Genomic DNA, 20,365 nt, shown 5'->3' on the forward strand with positions numbered 1-20,365 from the left:
TTTTTTTTTTGCGACTCTTCGTCCATTACAAATAAAAGCATAAATACTCATTGAAAGTTGTTCATTAAAAGCCAGTTTAAATGAGTGATTGCAGTCTGAGTGTTGCACTTCCAATATATTGGAATGTCAGATTAGGTCTACCTTTATCGGACAAAAAGTCTACTTAAAATCTCAGCACAAACAGCGTTGTGTTGACATTTATATCTGTCTTGACCTATGACCCCCACACAAATTGGGTGAAACTCCACATAGTTTGCAGGGCTCGCTGTTTTCCTGCTCTTTTATCACATGATTGCAGTCATTTTTTATTTTATTTATTTTTTACTCCAATTGTTGAAAACGCTCCTGCAATTTTCCCCATAAAATCGGCCCAAAATTTTATGAAAACTGGCATAATGTTGAAAATACTCATTTTTTCAAATTGGTATGTTTTTGGCCCTCATGTCTTTATTTATTTCTTTGCATAAAATACAACCAAAAGCACAATGAACAGGGAGCAGATAAAATGAAAACAATAAAAATAGAAAATACAAACAGTAATATAAATAGAGTATGTACAAATATACAATAATAATAATACTACAGTGTACAAAATACAAAACAATAAAACCCCAATACTAATCAAAATTAACAAAACAATGTGATAGTTTTTACTATATATATATATATATATGAAATGTAATACACTTGTATTTAATCATTATTTAATTACCAGTCTTATATTAAAATATGTGCGTTTTCTTTTTTTATTTTCTTTCCTTTATTTATTTATTTGTTGTTGTTTTTCCCTTTCATTTATAATATTTCTCGAGCCTCTTTAACAAACTTAACCCATGTGATCAAATAAAGTATTTTTGGTTCTGATTCTCTATTTCCCAATTAAAAAAAAAAAAAAAAAAAAAAAAAACAATAAAATAAAAATCATTTGTGCCTTTTTGGTGCCACCTAGCGTTCAAACTAAGCATTACTCGTGTAATACGTTATCATTGCGTCACACAATAACACGGAAGTAGGTGCTCGGCGCGTAGAGGAGGCTCTCACAGTGATTTCATTGTGCGCCTTATATTCCAGTGTTTAATAGTGAAGCAATAACATCAGCAGTAAATAATAAAGTATATCAATGGAAGGCTATTCAGAGCTTAAAGTAATCGGGGAAGGCTCTTTTGGTCGTGCTGTGTTAGTGCGGTGTAAAAACACTCTACAGGAGTATGTGGTGAAGGAAATCCAGCTGCCAAAGGTATGTGTAAACATTAACAACATAAACAAAACTAAATTAATATGTTGTCTGTATATTGACTAACACTCTATAGCAGGGATGGGCAACTCTATCACAAAAAAGGTGATTGTATCTGATCCGAGGGCCACATTATCAACGTTGTGTCTGTGGTTTTCTGCATTTATGTTGTCGATGTGTGTGTTTTGGGGGTCACTCTGTATTTTTGTTGTTGTTTTTTTGTGTTTTCATAGTCATTTTGCTTATTTAAGTGGTTGTTGTGTCTGTCTAAAAGGTCATTTTGTATATTTTTGTGTAATTTGCTGTCGATGTGTGTTTTGGGAGGTATTTTGTGTATTAAATTGGGCTTTGTATTCATTCCAACTTCTTGAAATACAATTTCTGGGGATTTGTTTTGGGGGCTAAACAAAATTAGATCAAGGGTCACCTTTGACCCCAGTTGCCTATGTCTGCTCTACATTAATTTGGGAAAATTTGTGATTGGACTTTAACAATGCTTTTTTTTTTTTGAGAGAGAGATTTTTAATCTGAGATTACTTTAATTGGCTGTAGTAACATTTCAGTATAGTTTTTTATTCTCTTGACTTTATATTAATTTTTGAAAGTTGATCGATTTTATCCAGTATATCTAGTTTGATTTGTGACAGACTTGTGCTTAAAAGGTCATTCGCCCGAACAGGGACTTGAACCCTGGACCCTCAGATTAAAAGTCTGATGCTCTACCGACTGAGCTATCCGGGCTCTGAGTACATGTTCAGATGACGTCATGATGGGAAACTGTATGCTCTCAAGTCACGCCCACCTGAGTTTTGAGGGGAGGAATTAGTTCATGTGTCAAACTTAAAGGTAGACTTTAAGTATAGCTAAATAGTACAACTTCTAGTATAGCAGTAGTATGGGTGCTTGGTCTGTTAGTAGTCCTCTGTAGAATGCTGTCTGGTACTGGAACATATCTGCATGGTGGTTTACTTGTAGTTGGTTTTGGTTTTGAAAAAAGTTTACTTCAATCCAAAATAAATATTTTCAATCAAAGAACAAAACAAAAAAGTGTTCAAATGTAATTTTTTGGGGCTCAAATATTTTTTTGCATTTGAACACTTTCTTTCTCTGAAGCTGTTTTTTTTTTTTTTTTATTGAAAAGTTTTTTTAATTTTTTTATTGAATAATAAAGACATAAATCTACCTCCACACACCGTCTCCTACAAGCCTTTAGCGTTCATGCCAGAAGACTCGCAGCATTACGTTGAAGCTCGGATTGCGCGACCAAGGAAATGGGAAGAATGGATAGCCTTGTATTGTATTGTTTATTTATCGTTGTTTACATTTGCATAACTCTATAGAATCAATCTAAATCGCTGAGTTCCCGAAGAGAAGCTGTGCTGCTGTCCAGGATGAAACATCCTCACATCGTGGCCTTCAGGGAAGCGTTTGAAGGTAATAATAATCATAATCCCACCACATTAATGGCTTCAAAAAAGTATCACACGCACAGAAGACAAAGTTGCCAGATTGGAATAAATGTGGATGTGTCATTTGTGCAGCTGACCACCTGCTGTGCATCGTTATGGAATACTGTAGGGGTGGTGATCTGCTGCGGAGGATTCAGCAACAGAAAACAACCTGTTTCACTCTGGATGACGTACACAGAGCCTGATTCATGATATTATTATGTTGGTGTTTATTTTCTTTATTTGTATAATACTTGTTGGTATTATTTTGCAGATCTTGAGGTGGTTTACTCAAATGTGTGCAGGAGCAATGTACATCCACGACATGCGGGTTTTGCATAGAGATTTGAAGTCCAAGGTATGATTGAGATGCATTCACTGATCAGATTTAGAGGAGTTACAATAATCAGACTCTTTTTCACCACTTCTCAGAGTATCTGGCTGCTGACCTGCCTCTATCCTAAAACATACATAATAAAAATCTGTTTACATACTGTATGTAAATATATACTTAATTTTATTTGTATTTATTATTATTATTATTATTATTATTATTATTATTATTATTATTAAGTTACGTACATAAGCATTTGGCACCTTACAGAGATGCCCAGAAAAAATGACTCGTGACACCTAGATGGGTCGAGAGGCATGCCCCCCCCCACTGTAAAATTTGTCAAAAATGATGCTATATGGTGGCTTTTGGTGCATTATATTAGTGTAATTGTGGCTTTGTTCTGTCTATTTTGTAGCACTTTTCAAAGCATGATGTATTTTCTCACCTAGTTTTTGTTTGAATGATGCATTTACAAGTTGAAATCTGGTATCCATGGTAATGATGACAAAGAATTGAGCATCATTATCAGTTTACCTCTTTCCAGTTGAAAATGTACCAACTTATAGTATAGCAGTAGTATGGGTGCTTGGTCTGTTAGTAGTCCTCTGTAGAATGCTGTCTGGTACTGGAACATATCTGCATGGTGGTTTACTTGTAGTTGGTTTTGGTCATATATTTAGTTGTATCAATGCACATTAATATTCATAATATAGCTAACACAAGCACATTAATACTCATAATATATCTAACATATACACTTATGTTTGTGATTTTCATAACCCGGTACCCTGGACGCAGGACTTTTAATTCTTGATTCATGATGATATTGATCAAATGCCTGCGAGAGGGTGGAATCAAACACTTTGGTCCTCATTTATCAACCTTGCGTGAAAACTGGTGCAAATTTCAGTTCACAGCGTTCAAATGATCAGGTGTTGATAAATCCGACGGCTGAATTCAATCGTCATTGACTTGTTGCGCCCTCCTGTTTCGGAGGCCCCGCCCACTGAGGTCAAACAAGAAAAGAAGCTTTTCCTCACATCTGAGGTGGATTAAAGAAGCTCATTTAAACGCTCTGTGGAAGAGGATCCGCTACTGAGCAGGTGACGTCTGCCCCCCTGTGTGCAAGGAGAAAAACTTCACAGCAGAGATCCTGGAGAGACGCACAGATATAACGTTTATATCGGCTTCAGTGCACAAGCTTTAGGGAATAAATGTCACATTAAAAGAAATTTACAATCAAAACTCTTGAGAAAAGCCTTAAAAATGACTTAAATGTTGCCCCTTGTCTGTGTTTATTATGCCTTCAGCCAATTTCACCTTCAATAAATCACATTACTGATTAAATACGACTTACGTTCTCAATTACTAAAGTTCAATTACAATTAATCACAATTACTGAGCCTGACATACATAATATAATACAAGTTAACTTTCCTCTTGTGTTAGCTTTCTGTTAGCATCTCTGATGATAACAGGTCCTAAATCAGCTGTGAAATACACTAAAAACAAATATCTATCATCTAATGTGGGTTAGGGTTAGGGTTAGGGTTACTCTAACCCTTGTTAGGCTTCCTAATCATTGAAAATATAGGTTTTAATATTATTTTAAATGCTAAAATGTGGGAAAGCATGATATTAAACATATTTTAATAATTGTTTAACTACATGTGTAAAACTGTACATAGAACTGTAACATGGTTCCCCAGTTTTGTGTTAAATTATAATTGACAATTTTTATAGAATTTTCATGGCAATTACAAAGTCAATCATCTGAACTCAAATACAATTTAATTACGATTACGACAGCAACAGATTTTTCTAATTATAATTACGTCATAATTGTATTTGATTATCAATTACGTGATAACAATTATAATTGACCCCAACCCTGGTTGATAAATGAGGGCCATTGTCACTAATCGTAAAACTTTATTTTCTCGTCACTGGCTGCTCTTTTTTTGTTTTTATTTAATCACCTTATTTTTTCTCCATTCAGAACATTTTCCTGACCGATAATGGGACCATCAAGCTCGGGGACTTTGGCTCAGCGTGTGTTCTGAACAGGTAAAACCATCATTACGTTCTAATTTAAATGTCGCATTTTCACACATTTGAAAAACTCAAAATGTCATTTGTTTAAAGCCCGAAGGCTTATGCTCACACCTACGTAGGGACACCGTATTATGTGGCACCAGAAATCTGGGAGAATAAACCCTACAATAACAAAAGGTAAGACCATTTTAAATAGAAAACATTTATATACAATGTGTATATAAAGTTCACATCTCTCTATTGTGCAGTGACGTCTGGTCTCTGGGCTGCGTCCTCTACGAGCTCTGCACCCTTCGACACCCGGTACTCGCCCTGGATTTGACCTCAAAACACTCTCAAACACTGTTGACGATGCATTCCTATGTAATGTGCCATAAAGCATTTGTTCTCAACTCATGGGTTCGGACCCAAAAGTGGGTTGCAGGTATTAAGTAGTTTAAAAAATGGGGTTTTACTTTAACTGTAAAGGGAACTTGTTAAGGCAGCAGGTGGGAGGTGTAATTTAGTGCTTATCTTTCAATCAGTGGTTCCCAAACTGGGGGTTGCGCCCCCTTAGAGGACAACTATGAGCATATTTCTTTTTTTTTTCACTTACAGAACAAATATGTGATTGCACATTTAAGGTGGTTTTTATGTGTTTTGAAGAAGAATGATCATTACATTTTAACCTTAAATACTACTTTCATTCTATCTAATATCTATTTTATTTATAATAATAATAATACATTTTATTTCAGGTCACCCATGGTCACTTTACAGTGCATATTAAAACCACAACTGTGCATAATATAAAACCACAATAACAGTGAAGCTAAAACACAGAGACAGGGCAGGGCTGATCAGGTGGTGATAAGGTTAAAAATGGTAAATGGACTTGATTTTATATAGCGCTTTATCCCCACACTGAAGCAGTCTCAGAGCGCTTTACATATCTGCTCATTCACCCAATCACTCTCACATTCACACACCAGTGGGACAGGACTGCCATGCAAGGTGCTAGTCGACCACTGGGAGCAACTTAGGGTTCAGTGTCTTGCCCAAGGACACTTCGACACATAGTCAAGTACTGGGATCGAACCCCCAACCTTTCGATCAGAAGACAACCTTCTACCACCTGAGCCACGGTCGCCCAAAACTGTATTTATTTATTTTTTTAATACAACAGTTTCAAATATTTCAATATTTAACATCTGATAAGGTTAAAAACCAACTTTAAGTCATTTTTATTGTTATTGTATTTTTTTAGATGTACTTTTTTTATTGATATTGTATTTTTAAACATACTTTTTATTGTTATTATTATTATTATTATTATTATTATTATTATTATTATTATTATTATATAGTAATAATAATAATAAATACAAATATTTCCAAAAAATCTATATTTAGCATCAGATAAGGTTAAAAACCAACTTTAAGTAATTTTTTTTTAGAATTTTTTAATGATAATTAATAATAATAATAATAATAATAATAATAATAATAATAATAATAATAATAATAATAATAAATACAAATAGTTTTTTTAAAAAATCTGTATTTGGCATCAAATATATATATTTTTTATCATTTATTATTGTTGTTATTGTATTTATTTTTTATACAAATATTTCAAATATATAATATCTGATAAGGTTAAAAAACAACTAAGTATTTTTAAATTGTTATTATTATTATTTTTTTTTTTTACATTTTTGGTCATTTATTATTATTATTATTATGATAACAATAATACATACAAATATTCAATATTTAGCATCTGATAAGGTTAAAAACCAACTTTAAGTCTTTGTATTGTATCATTAAATAGATGCACTGTTATAGTGTATTGGATCTTTAGTCCAGGCTTTTTATCAGGAGTCGATGGTGGTTCTTGTTAATCATAAACCAGTTGAGAGCCAGTTTTAATGTTTTAGTTTCAGGCCTCCAGCTGGAAGAATCTGATCCTGAAGGTGTGTCGGGGTTCGTATCCGCCGCTCCCAAAACACCTCCCCTACGAGCTGCAACATCTGCTCAAACAGATGTTCAAGACAAACCCCAAAGACCGGCCGTCGCTGCACACCCTCCTCACCTGTCACCGTGTGTCCAGACTCCTACGCGCACACCTGCCACCCCCCACCACCCAGGTAAAACCAGTCTGGGTCTCTACTTTACCCAGCTGTTGTGACCTGGTGAAGGAATTGAACCTTTGACCAGCTGCTGTTAGTTCACATGTCCTCTGAGCTCAGCTGTGTTTGATTTACATCACGACTGGATGTTTTCCAGGCTGTGGCTCGGAGCAGGCGGAGGGGTCACTGGGACAGAGAAGAGGGCCCGAAGGTTGTCAGTCTACTGGGACAGAAGAGTTTAATCAACACAATGGAAGGTAAAAAAAAAAGATTATTTTTATTACTGTATCCAGAGGTGGGGTCAATTGTAATTGCAATCGTGTAATTGATAATTAATTACAATTATGGCATAATTATAATTTTAATTGTAATTGAGTTCAGATAATTGACTTTGTAATTGTAATTCTATAGAAATTTCTATGGAATTTCATAGAATTTCTACAAAAAATTTACATTACAATTTAATTAAACACAAACCTGTGGAACCATGTTACAGTTGTATGGCTCACACTAGCGTGGTTAAGACTTAAAGGTGCAGTCCGCAACTCTCACATCCCTCTCTGCCCGCTGCTCTCTTGCCCTGCCTCCAAACTTTCCAAAGTCCCTCCCTCAGAGGAGCTAACAAGCTAACGTTAGTCCAACAGCAACATCACAGTAATATAACATGCTCTGTTAAAAGCATATTACTGCAGCGCTTCTCTACCTCAATGTGCACACACCTCAACAGCAACAACAACACAGTGTCACTTACAGCAGCCACACGGAGGCTGCTGTGCACACACACAAACAACACATGCACTACAGAGTTCTAGTGTAACAATTACAAATCAAACATAATGTAAATTATTACATCTTCTACTCCTCCAGACCATACACTGTAAAAAAAAGATGGCGCTCCAGCCCGGGAAAGGGGCGGGGCCTGTGAGCAACAGCTGTCAGACAGCCCATCAAATACAATCCTGGCTCTGATTGGTTCTTTTTGCTCGGTCGCGGTGCATTCCGGCAATCTGCCAAAGGCTGCAGGAGCAGCAGGGGGCGGGGCTCAATGAGTTCTTACATAGTGACAGCTTTATTAAATATGACAAAAATACACTTTTATAAGAGTTGCAGACTGCGCCTTTAATACATTGTGTTTCACATCAACTTCTCCCACTACCTGTCACTTCTCTTTGAGAGAATTTTACCATAAAGAAAAATTAAATTGAAGGGTATATAGACCCCCACCAAAAATATTAATACCAATATTTTTATTGATTAGGAAGCTTAACAGGGTAACCAAGAGATGAAAAACTAATTAGATGATAGATAATATTTTTTAGTGTATTTTACAGCTGATTTAAGACATGGTTCAAAACTGACACGTTATTATAATAGATGCTAACACAAGAGGAAGGTTACATTATATGGGCTTATTTATTAGAGGCTCATCTATCTATCTATCTATCTATCTATCTATCTATCTATCTATCTATCTATCTATCTATCTATGTGGCTACCTTAGATGTGGTGATGACTCAAAGCGGTGGCGACGTCCAAATGTTCGGTCCAAGAAAGCAGTGGGCGAAGGAGGCGTCTGAGTCTGTTCTGCAGATGTTGGCGAACACCAGCCCGATGTCGTCTGACAGCGTGGAGTCAGCTGATCACCACAACACCTCCACAACAAACACATCTACTGACAAAAGTATGGCGGCTTTGCACTTTTACTCAAACTGTAGAGTACGGGGTACAATTTAGGACATCCTCAGGTCTCAGAGTGAGGAATCGGGTATCAGGGACATTTATCAGACAAAATGGACTCATGACTCAGCAAAACCTTCATCTGAAGAAAGTTCCTCAGGCTGTAAAACACAACATGCCATTTTATTTTGAAGGAAAACGGAAGTACACATGGCAAACTAAGATGAAAAGCCGTTCTTTCCTTTTATTTTTTAAAAGTTAACCTTGAACCTCGGATTCAGGAGGAACAATGCGGTTTTCGTCCCGGTCGCGGCACACTGGACCAGCTCTATACCCTTCATCGGGTGCTCGAGGGTTCGTGGGAGTTCGCCGAACCAGTCCACATGTGCTTTGTGGATCTGGAGAAGGCTTTCGACCGTGTCCCTCGTGGTGCCCTGTGGGGGGTCCGGGGCCCTTTGCTAAGGGCTGTCCGTTCCCTGTATGACCGCAGCAGGAGTCTGGTTTGCATTGCCGACAGTAAGTCAGACCTGTTCCCAGTGCATGTTGGTCTCCGCCAGGGCTGCCCTTTGTCACCGGTTCTGTTCATTACTTTTATGGACAGAATTTCTAGGTGCAGCCAGGGACCGGAGGGGGTCCGATTTGGGAACCTCAGGATTTCATCTCTGCTGTTTGCAGATGATGTTGTTCTGTTGGCTTCCTCAAATCAGGACCTTCAGCATGCACTGGGGCGGTTTGCAGCCGAGTGTGAAGCGGCCGGGATGAGGATCAGCACCTCCAAATCTGAGGCCATGGTTCTCCACCGGAAAAAGGTGGCTTCCCCTCTCTGGGTCGGTGGAAAGTCCTTGCCTCAAGTGGAGGAGTTCAAGTATCTCGGGGTCTTGTTCACGAGTGAGGGTAGGATGGAGCGTGAGATCGATAGACGGATCGGTGCGGCGTCAGCAGTGATGCGGTCGCTGTATCGGACTGTTGTGGTGAAGAGGGAGCTGAGTCGGGGGGCAAAGCTCTCAATTTACCGATCGATCTACATTCCTACCCTCACCTATGGTCATGAGATTTGGGTATTGACCAAAAGGACAAGATCTCGGATACAGGCGGCCGAAATGAGTTTCCTTCGCAGGGTGGCTGGGCGCACCCTTCGAGATAGGGTGAGAAGCTCAGTCACCCGGGAGGAGCTCAGAGTAGAGTCGTTGCTCCTTCACGTCGAAAGGAGCCAGCTGAGGTGGCTCGGGCATCTGTTTCGGATGCCTCCTGGTCGCCTCCCTCGGGAGGTGTTTCAGGCATGTCCTATTGGGAAGAGGCCTCGTGGAAGGCCCAAGACATGCTGGAGGGACTATGTCTCTGAGCTGGCCTGGTGTCGCCTCGGGGTTCCCCCAGAACGGCTGGAGGAGGTGTGCGAGGATCAGGAGGTCTGGGCATCTCTGCTGAGACTGCTGCCTCCGCGACCCGGCCCCGGATAAAGCGAAAGAAGATGGATGGATGGATGGATGGAAGATATTTCAACGTATTGTTTGATTAATAAATACATAGTTAAATTAAACGGTGATACATCTTAACCTTTAAAAATAGAACATATAAAATAACAGCTTTCAACTTTCTCTCCTATCTGAAGCAGCACATATTGATGATGTCGTGTATTTCTGGTTTCTTCAAAATACAACGTCATATGTTGTGTTTTAAGGCCTGAGGACGTGTCATCTGATGGTGTTTGGTTTGGCGGAGGTTTTGCTGAGTCATGAGTCTGTTTGATCTGAGGTTTTCCTGATACCTGACCTGAGCAGGTCCTAAAACATACACAGTAGTAGAGGCACTCATCAGCTTTTTCATCAGCGTGTTCTCCAGAGGAGGCACGACAGAGGAGACGATGGGACAGGAACCCACCAGAGAGGCTCCTCAGTCTGCTGGAAAAGGCCCGACTCAGCAGGGACTCCAGCACCTTCTTAATTAGGAAAGCAGGTACAGAGAGTGAGACAGACCTAAACATGTGGGGCCTGTACTACTTATAACAGCTGTACTACGAAGCAGGATATCAACACATTCATTTAGCACAGGTGATTTCAGACAGGCTACATGTGCGTTCACATGAAAGGGGCGGAGATTACAGCGCCAGACCAATCACAATCACGGGGGAAACTATGCAGAGCAACTTTAAGTCACAATTGAGGAATAATTCTTTCAAAATATGAATAATGAAAATCCATAATTCAGACCAAAAACAACACTGTTGTTGCAGAAAAGCAGGAAGGAAAGAACACAGGCAGGAATTGATGAGTGTTAATGCTTAAACTAGTGATTAGGATGATGAGCGTTCCCACTGAAGTATACTTCCAAGTTTCCCAAGATTAAAGCCTTTTAAGTGAGAAAGTAACCAATAACCATAAAATTCACGTATACACTTAATTCCAAGGTTTTGGAGATTTTCGGATTATGCTACTGACAAAAGCGTTACAAAAATAATGGAAGACGAGATGCTTTTATTTTGAAAAGAGGATGTTTGATTTTTAGCTTGAAGCCGGTCCCAGGACCATTTTACGTTATTCTCCCAATGCATCATTGGGCGGTTGAGTATGACTAGTGTACCCACCGTGTATACTTAAAAAATGTCCCCATATAGTATACATCCGGGTATTTCTCACATACTCAATCTTTTCATACTATCTAATGTGAACGCACTACTCCTGACCAGGTTAGCGGTTCAGCCTGTTACCATGGTGATTTAGCCCCATCACAGGTTAACCAGCAACGTATTACAGGACACACAGAATAAATCCCCGGAGTTAGCGCGATAAGAAGAAGTCCAGGTTCGTAGTACAGGCCCGTGGTGATAGGATCATCAACATTAGCGATTTGTTTTTGTTTTTGAGATGCTAACCCGCTGCTGGGACCTCTGTCTCCATCACACGGTGACGACCCTGATGGCTCAGAGCCAGAAGTGACCGTGGACGACGACCGACTTCAGCCACGGTCGGATGACGAGGACACGTAAGAATCCCTGTTACACTCGTATTCATTGAACAGTCGAATAAATATTAAACAAGCCTGAATTGTTCGCTCAGAGTTGTTTTGTGTATTTATGTTGTCATTTTGTATAATTTTTCTCTCATTTTGTGTGTTTTTGTGCTGGTTTTCTGCATTACTGGAGTCATTTTGTTGTTTTTTTATACTTCTTTTCATTTGATGTGGTTTTGTGTTTGTTTTGTGCATTATTGTAGTAATTTTGCGCTTTTATGTGGTGGTTTTGTATGTTTTTTGAGTCATTTTGTGTATTTTGTTGTCCTTTTGGATATATTTGTTGTTATTTTGTGTATTTATGTTGTCATTTTGTATGATTTTCTTTAATTGTGTGTTTTTGTGCATTATTGGAGTCATTTTGTGCATTTTTTGGTTCGTTTAGTAAAAAGACCCACTTTTTCTTCAATGTTTTCTTCTTTTTTTCTCTTTACAGTGACTTTGAGGAAGACTCTCCATGTGACTGGATGAACGAAGCTGAGAAAATGCTTTCAGAGCGGCTGTGAAGCCTAAAACATGCTCTTATTTGACCAAACTCATTCCCTTAGATGTTTTGAACAGCTCTGATTTATTTATGCTTTTTGACAGTAAAATGTCCTTTGAACCTCTTTGAATTTGTGGTCCTGACAGCTATTGTTCCTTTGATATCGTCTGGGCTTTTGATTGGAGCATCTGCTCACGTGCAGTCGGAGTTATCAATGATAACATTCCCTGCGGATTGAGGAGGTCTGGAAGCTTCTGTTTTGATTGTTGGAGGAGGGGAAACAGGAAATATTATGGTCAGAGAAGCGGGTTCTCCACAGGGTCACACAATGTAGAGCTTTGAAGTGTGTTTCCTGTGTTGGATCAAATGTAGACTAAACATATCGAGTCATTAGTGTTTTTTTAGGCCTTTTAATCTGCACTGAGACAAAAGCAATCAACACATCTGTGAAAAATGATGATTATCTGATCTGAGGGCCACGTTATCAACATTCATGTCAGCATTAAGAATAATGACCAAGCTGAGCATTAATACAGGAAATATTTCTGTTTGTTTTTAGGGTCATTTTCTTGTGTATTTGTGGTTTTATTCACTTTAATGTAGTTTTTTCATTGTGTGTTTTTGGAGTAATTTTGTATTTTTGTTGTCATTTGTAAATATTGTTGTTGTTTTCGTGTAACTTAGTTCACCTTATGTACTCCTGTTGTAATTTTGTAAATCTTTTTGTGCACTTTTCTCTGTTGTTTTTTTTTTTGTGTATCTTCAACTTTCTTGTGCAACTCTTGGTTAATTTGATGTAATTTTTTTGTCATTTTATATATGTTTGTGTATTATTTTTGATAATTTTTTATATTTCTTTTGTGTTTTTTGTTGTTGTTTTGTAAATATTTTGGTTAATTTTCTGTTGTTATTTGATATTTTTTGTGTATTTTTGTTAACTTTTTTTGTTGTTTTGAGTCATTTTGTGTATTTTTGTAACTTTCTTTGTAACTTTTGTCTATTTTCAGTTGTGCTTTCTGGTTTTTTGGTTAATTGTGAGTTTTTCTGTTGTCATTTGTGTTTCTTTAGTTGTCTTGTGCCACTTTTGGTTTGGTTTATTTTTCAGGTATGTATTTTAGTTGTCCTTTTGTGTATTCCTTTGGGTAAGTTGTGTATTGTCTAGTAATTTTGTGTATTCTTTGATCATTTTTGTTTCACTGTATATTTTTGTTGTCATTTTGTAAATATGTGTTATTTTTGTATATTTGTAACTTTCTTGTGCAACTTTTGGTTAGTCTGATCTTTTTCTGTTGTCATTTGATATATTTTGTGTATTCTTTGTACATTTTGTCATTGTTTTTTTCATCTTTTAGTGTATTTTTGTGCTGGTTTTGTAACTATGTTAATTTTTGTCTATATTTAGATGTGCTGTCTGGTTAATTTTGTGTATTTCTGTTGTCATATTGTGCATTTTTGTTGTCCTTTTGTTTATATTATTGTATCTTGTTATTTTTGAGTGGGGTTGTTTTGTTAGATTACTGAGTACCAGATGTGGTCCCCTAACCACCTATTGCCTACAAGTAGACTTTACACCACTGCTGTGGAGGTTTGTTTCTTTACCACTAGGTGGCGTTAAAACAGTTACAGGAGCCTGGAATTATAAACTGTAACATGTTATATGTTATAATATGATCATTTAAATGCTATTTAGTCTGAGTTAAAAGATGATCATCTGATGGGATCTAAAGTCCACAAACCATGACGATGCTGATTTTCTGAGTGTAAAACACAACCACTGGTTCTGAACCCTGAGTAGTGACTCACAGGAAAGGGTCCAGAGGCAGATACTGTGCTCTGTTTCTCAAATGGGGGTACGTGTACCCCTTGGGCTACGCGATGGCACTACAGGAGGTACTTCAGAGAGAGAGAGAAAAATTAACATATAAAAGCGTTACAAATATAAGGTTTTACAATGTTTATTTTTAGTTAAAAATTATAATCGTTCAAAATATCACCAGCAACTCATAAAATAAAAACAAAAACACACAAAGTAAGAGAAAAATAAACTGATTAATAAAAACAACAGTCAAATAACAACAAAATACACTAAATGACACCAAAAACGACAATCAAGACACACTAAATGACTAAATGAATACACAAAATCACGACAAAATACATACAAATAACAGAGAAACATACAAAACCACTTAGGAAACAACAACACGACATCAAAAACACACACACAGAGAGAATAACATAAACGCCAACAAAAACACACAAAATAAGAGAAAAATATCCTGATTAATGAAAAAACAAGCAAAAAAATGAAACCAAAAACACTTGAATTTAGACAGAAAAATACTTACTAGTACCTGCAACACACGAAACAACTATTGGGACACACTAAATGAGAGAAAAATACATTAAAAAAAAATAACATAAAAAACGACATAAGAAACAAAACATGACACCAAAAACACACACACTGAGAGAGAATAATTTAAATAATACCAACAACACACAAAAACGACAACAAAAACACACAAAATAAGAAAAAAAATTATGCTGTTTAATGAAAAAAACAGACTTTGTCCATATCAGGAGGGATATTACTGTAAATGATTAAAAACTATAGAAATATATCTATTCAAGAGGCACTAAATACCATTTCTTTCCACTTATTTACAAAATGGGATTCTTTAAAATGTGTGTTATCACTATTTAATTCCATCATTATGATCTATAGTTGTATCGGAAGAGAAAAAGTTGTATAAGGACATCCCTAATAAACAGTATATATAAATATATCTTATTCAGTAATGACATGTTCCTCTGTCGGTGTCACAGCTACAGTTTAGTGATGTCGTCTTTAATGCTGCCTTTTATAAGATACAGTGAGACAAACAAATATTACTCTTAAAGGCATTTCAGAAATGCTAATTCTTTAGCTCTTCCTCTGACACAGAACATAGATGACATCCACGTTCACAGTCCAGCTTGTTTTTGATGTTTTCCTGCTCCAACTAACCTCTACAGCGGACCCTCGCTCTAATTCTATCCTGCACCCCCAAAGTAAATGTACAAAATGATAGAAAAATATACAAAACAAGAGCAAAAATACATTAAAAAAACACAAAGAATTACATTTCAGGAAAATACAGTAAAAGACAAGAGAAAAACACAGAAAACTACGACAAAAATGAACAAAACGACAACAGAAATACACAAAATTACTCAGAAAAATATACAAAATTATTGTGATAATAGTTGCCTACCCCACTCTACGGGTCAGTAGAGGTCATACCAAGGTCATTCAGGAGAACTTTGTTTGATGGACAGTTCAAAAATCTCATTTATAGTCCATACTATTTCCTTTATTATTGTTTAAATATGGATCATATCTTCTATTGCAGGGGTCACCAACACGGTAGCCCACATGGACCATGTGAGGGGCCCTAAGGGGCTCTATAGTCACCAATGAGCTCCGTCTAAAACCTTATTTACTTTCCAGGATTCAAACTCACAAAGATAAATACAGATGACAGATATTACTTATTAAATATTAAATACAGCTGCAACTGATAAAGTTTTAGAATTAAAGGTTTATTTTAAGTGCAGCACATTTGGTGTATGGTCAGTGTTATGTTATATACAGCATAATATGGTATATATAAAAGATATTTTTTAAAAGAAGGTGGATTTTCGGAAACTACGACATAATTTTTAGCTTTTACAAATGTCACATGTCATACAATCAGTTAAAGTAGTTTGTTAGAAGCTAGTAAAATAGAGTTGCATGTTGAAACCGTGAATATTTAGTATTTAAGAAGTGCTTTTCTAACTAATGAATATACAGCACCTATGAAGTGGGTCACAGTTTCAAAAAGGTTGGTGACCCCTGATCTATTGGAAACTAATCACAATTGATTTGCACGCTTGATCTAACCGTTAATTTAAACACGTGTTCTGACTAAAAACTGCACTACTGACCTTTGTTCTTCATCCACACACTGTTTAAATGTCATGTTTAGTGTTTTCTGTATATACTATGTGTTGTGTATAGTGTATATATTAGGGGTGTGCATTGCCATAAATCTGATGATACAATACTATTCACGATTTGCATATACAGTATCCCAATACGATATCAATAATTACACATTCTAACCTTTACAAGTATGAAACTTTTTCTAAAAAAACTTGCAATAACAAACAAATGTTAACTATCTGTAATTTAGGTACAAATATCAAAGAGAAGTGGATTATTTATCAAACTGTCAAATAATTTTTTTAAAAAAAGGTTTAATTTTTGCTTCTACAACAGATTCTGAAAGTAAAAGTAACCACATACATCTATGAAAGTGCCCAGTATGTTTTATGAAAATAAAGTGCAAACGATTTCCAGCTGAAATGCATTGTCTGATGTTTTTTTTTATTATTATTAATTTTTTTAACCCATATCTGATTTTTTTTCATGCTAATCCAAACAGTATTATTATTGTTTTTAATCCGATCCAGGCCACTTTCATGTGTGGATCTAAATCCGCTACTAAGAGCAGAACGATTCATCCATTCGATCGATGAATCGATTTATATTCCTACAATCCAACCACATCGATCTGTGCTCGGCAAATCGGCCTTCCGGATGACACACATCGATCTACAATCATTTTATAAGGTAATCCATCGATTGTATCGATACAAGAAAATAGCACATTGGATTTTAAGCACGGGCAGACTTTATATGGATGTGTTTTAAAAGCGCTTTTAATGACGTTACTGTCTGTGACGTCACGCGGCGCGCGCCAGCAGACAACAAATAAAATGGAGAAGCAGGCAAACAGGGAACTGATAAATATTCTACCTTTGGGTTCCGGTTTGTGGAAACACTTTGGTTTTTAACACAGATGGAGATGTTCTAAATGAGTCCTCACTGTGTCCACAGTCCACCACCAGGCTCTTCTTCTGCTCGTTAGCATTAGCTTGTTAGCATTAGCTCGTTAAAACGGAAAGTAGCAAGTTCAACCACTGCTCATTTAACCTGAACAGTATGGAAGCCCAAAAGAGTCATAATTAAATAAATAAAAACAACATTTTGAAATAAATACCATTTTGATAAATAGAAAAATATATAATATGGCCATTAAATTGTTAAATAGGGTAAATAAGGTCTTTTTTTATTTCAATGAATTAAAAAGGACATTGTGATATAAAAAAAGACAATTGTGCAAATAGATATTTAAGAATAATAAAACGTATTTCATAATAATATTAAATACTACAATTTAATGGCCATATTATATATTTGTCCATTATTTATTAAAATGGTATTTATTTCAAATTTAAAATGTTGTTTTAATTTATTTAATTATGACTCTTTTGGGCTTCCATAGACCAGTGCTTGGTTGCTGTTCATTTTTTTTTCTCTTCATATTAATATTTTGTTATTTTTACGTTTTACTTTAGATGATGAAAAAAAAACACATTAAAGATTAGAGATAACTTGCAAAAAATGAATACAAGTTACTCTGAAAATAGACTACACAATTACATCAAAAGATGCGTGTGACAATATATATATATATATATATATATATATATATATATATATATATATATATATATATATATATATATGGTCTTTTTTTATATATAAAAAAAGGTTGTGTACTTGTACTTTTGATGACAGTTGTCTGTGAAAATGACATTTTGTTTGTTAATTAATGCAATAAAGTATTTTTCTCTCCAAAAAAAAAAAAAAGCAGATTAATTTAAACTTGGGTGTTGGTTGGACTTTATTCAAATGAAATGTGAATATATTACATGTTTGTTTATGTCCTTAATTAATTTACAGATGAAACATCAGGAATCTATGAAAGCTCACCTGTCCAGTATCCAGGTATTTATTTCAAACTGGTTGAATAATTATTTAGTCTAAAAAGTTACTGAATCGATTTCAAGTCACTGAATCATTCTCAATGAACCAATATCGCCCTTGAATCGAATCGGCAACAACGCATCGTTAAATGGAATCGTTGGTAAATTGAATTGTTACACTCCTACTAATTACTTTTTAATTTAAATAATCAGTAACTTAACATGCGCAACGCTGCCTATATAACATAGAGCCACATAAGCAGATGACCAGCGCTTCCTCCTGCAGGAACAGGAAGGATGTAATGCTGCATGTCTGCTCTATCTCAAAGGCCATAAATGTGTCTTCTTCTAAGTGTGTCTACGTTACTTTAATGGTTGTATTTTGTGTTTAATCACCCGTGTCACATGTGGAGCTGCTCAGATTATCCACTCCCTCACAGTCACAACAAGGATGCGTTTAGGTATAGAAACATAGCACCGTTTGGTTTTCTATGAATCTGTGTCAGGAGGTCGTATCGAAGGAAAAACCCAACCTGAATTCATACGATCGGATCAGTTTGTCTGTGTGTGTATAGAGTGGTATAGGTCTTTTAATGCAACACCCACTAACCATTCCTACACCAGAACATTGGTGATTCTCGGTAATGAAAAAAAATTCTGGTCGGTCGTTTTTAGTTTTTTTTTTTTTTTTCAACATTTTTGAGGATTTTGAAAAAACTTTGTCGTGGACTGATTTTAAAGAAGGAAAGGAGGTGGAACATTGATACCTCTCTGTAAGGTGACATTCACTCAGGTCTCTGGATTAGTGGCAACATTTTTTATCTTTGTGTTTGTCACAGTAAATACTACATAATAAAATTTTATGCATAAACAGGTGAGTAATCATAATTAATCATGTTTTATTCCCCTGCCGGTATAATAAATGTAATGGATGAACCATTTCCAACTATAAAATCCCTGAAGTGCTTAAGTTGGTCACAATAAATCAATTACATTATTTATCGTGACAGTTAATATGTTGAAGATTTTTCAAATGTCAGGCCGAGGGTTATGTTTTTTTTATTATTTACGATCATCTCCCTCCTGTTGTGGGACAAAGTCTGACCTTTGTATTTTCAGTTCATATTCTAATTAAGATAATTTCTATCATCATTTTTTGTGTCATTTTGTGTATTTTGTTGTTGTTAATTTGTTTTTTATTTATTTTTTTTATTCAGCATATTTTTCTCTTTTTTGTATTTTTGTGTGTTGTTGGTATTATTTAAATTATTCTTTCTCAGTGTGTGTGTTTTGGTGTTTCTTATGTCGTTTTGTATGATATTTTTTATGTATTTTGTGTGTTTTTCTCTCATTTAGTGTGTCCCAATTGTGGTTTTGTGTGTTGCAGGTACTTGAAAGTATTTTTCTGTCTAAGTTTGAGTGTTTTTGGTGCTATTTTGCGTATTTTGTTGTCTGTTTTTTTTCATTAATCAGTATATTTTTCTCTTGTCTTTTGCGTTTTTGTTGTCGTTTTTGTGTGTTGCTGGTATTATTGAATCAATGTAATAATTTTTCGTGACCGTTAATATTTTTAGGATTTTTCAAATGTCAGGTTGAGGGTTTTCAAGTGCGAGCAGTGCATGTTATGTTTTTAAACTCACTGATTGATCAGTGATAGGTGATGGGTCCAAAAATCCTGATCATGTAAAGCCTAATAATATGCACATTATATTAATAATTTTTCAAATGAAGCTGGGAAACCCTCCTCCCCCCGCTAACTAAGACTAAGTATCTTTCACACTCTCCCTGGGGACCTGATAGCACACAGTGCAGTAACATCCTCTCTTATTGAACCTTTCATATGGTGTCATTGGTAGATTGTGATGCGCTCACACCCTGGCCCTCTGCTAGCTGTCATCACCCCCACTGTTATCCTCACTCACCTCTTTCCCTCTTTTTGTCTCGTCCTTGTTTTCGTGGCCTGTTTTTTTTTTTTTTTTACAAGCTTTTCGGTTTCACTCAGGAAGAGCTCTACAGATGTACGATGACCCACTGATCTCTGTCTGGCTACTGATGCTTAGACAGACATTTTTTTTTTTTTTTTTAAACCCTCGCGTTTCTCATTGAGAGCAAATCAGCATGAACAATACTCGTGTGTGTTCTGGCTTCCAAACA

General features: G+C 36.0%; 1 protein-coding gene, 1 long non-coding RNA gene and 1 other non-coding gene across 5 annotated transcripts in view; 2 read left to right on the top strand and 1 right to left on the bottom strand.

The window, feature by feature from the left end:
* Window positions 1-1,002: 1,002 nt before the first annotated feature.
* On the top strand, window positions 1,003-12,482 carry nek3 (NIMA related kinase 3). Of its 3 annotated transcripts, none has more exons than XM_028464550.1 (13): window positions 1,003-1,237; window positions 2,575-2,668; window positions 2,776-2,873; window positions 2,957-3,040; window positions 5,019-5,086; window positions 5,165-5,251; window positions 5,323-5,437; window positions 6,994-7,203; window positions 7,343-7,442; window positions 8,687-8,866; window positions 10,690-10,815; window positions 11,724-11,841; window positions 12,305-12,482. In XM_028464550.1, exons 1-13 carry the CDS (start codon window positions 1,121-1,123, stop codon window positions 12,372-12,374), a joined length of 1,467 nt encoding a protein of 488 aa, XP_028320351.1. In that variant the 5' UTR covers window positions 1,003-1,120; the 3' UTR covers window positions 12,375-12,482. The 3 variants fall into 3 exon arrangements, with proteins under 3 accessions (XP_028320351.1, XP_028320352.1, XP_028320353.1); XM_028464551.1 differs by having other exon boundaries at window positions 10,702-10,815; XM_028464552.1 differs by having other exon boundaries at window positions 5,323-5,377.
* Window positions 1,903-1,975, bottom strand: trnak-uuu (transfer RNA lysine (anticodon UUU)). Its single transcript has one exon. It is a non-coding gene; the product is annotated as a tRNA-Lys (tRNA).
* A 4,483-nt stretch (window positions 12,483-16,965) lies between the features above and the next one.
* The window catches only part of LOC114474230 (uncharacterized), a 45,318-nt gene continuing 41,918 nt past the window's right edge, over window positions 16,966-20,365 (top strand). The window contains exons 1-2 of the long non-coding RNA XR_003675353.1: window positions 16,966-17,012; window positions 18,189-18,233. This is a non-coding gene — a long non-coding RNA (uncharacterized LOC114474230). The remainder of the gene's footprint in view (window positions 17,013-18,188; window positions 18,234-20,365) is intronic.

Source organism: Gouania willdenowi, chromosome 13 (genome assembly GCF_900634775.1).
Source record: "Gouania willdenowi chromosome 13, fGouWil2.1, whole genome shotgun sequence".
In the NCBI taxonomy this organism is placed as follows: domain Eukaryota; kingdom Metazoa; phylum Chordata; class Actinopteri; order Blenniiformes; family Gobiesocidae; genus Gouania; species Gouania willdenowi.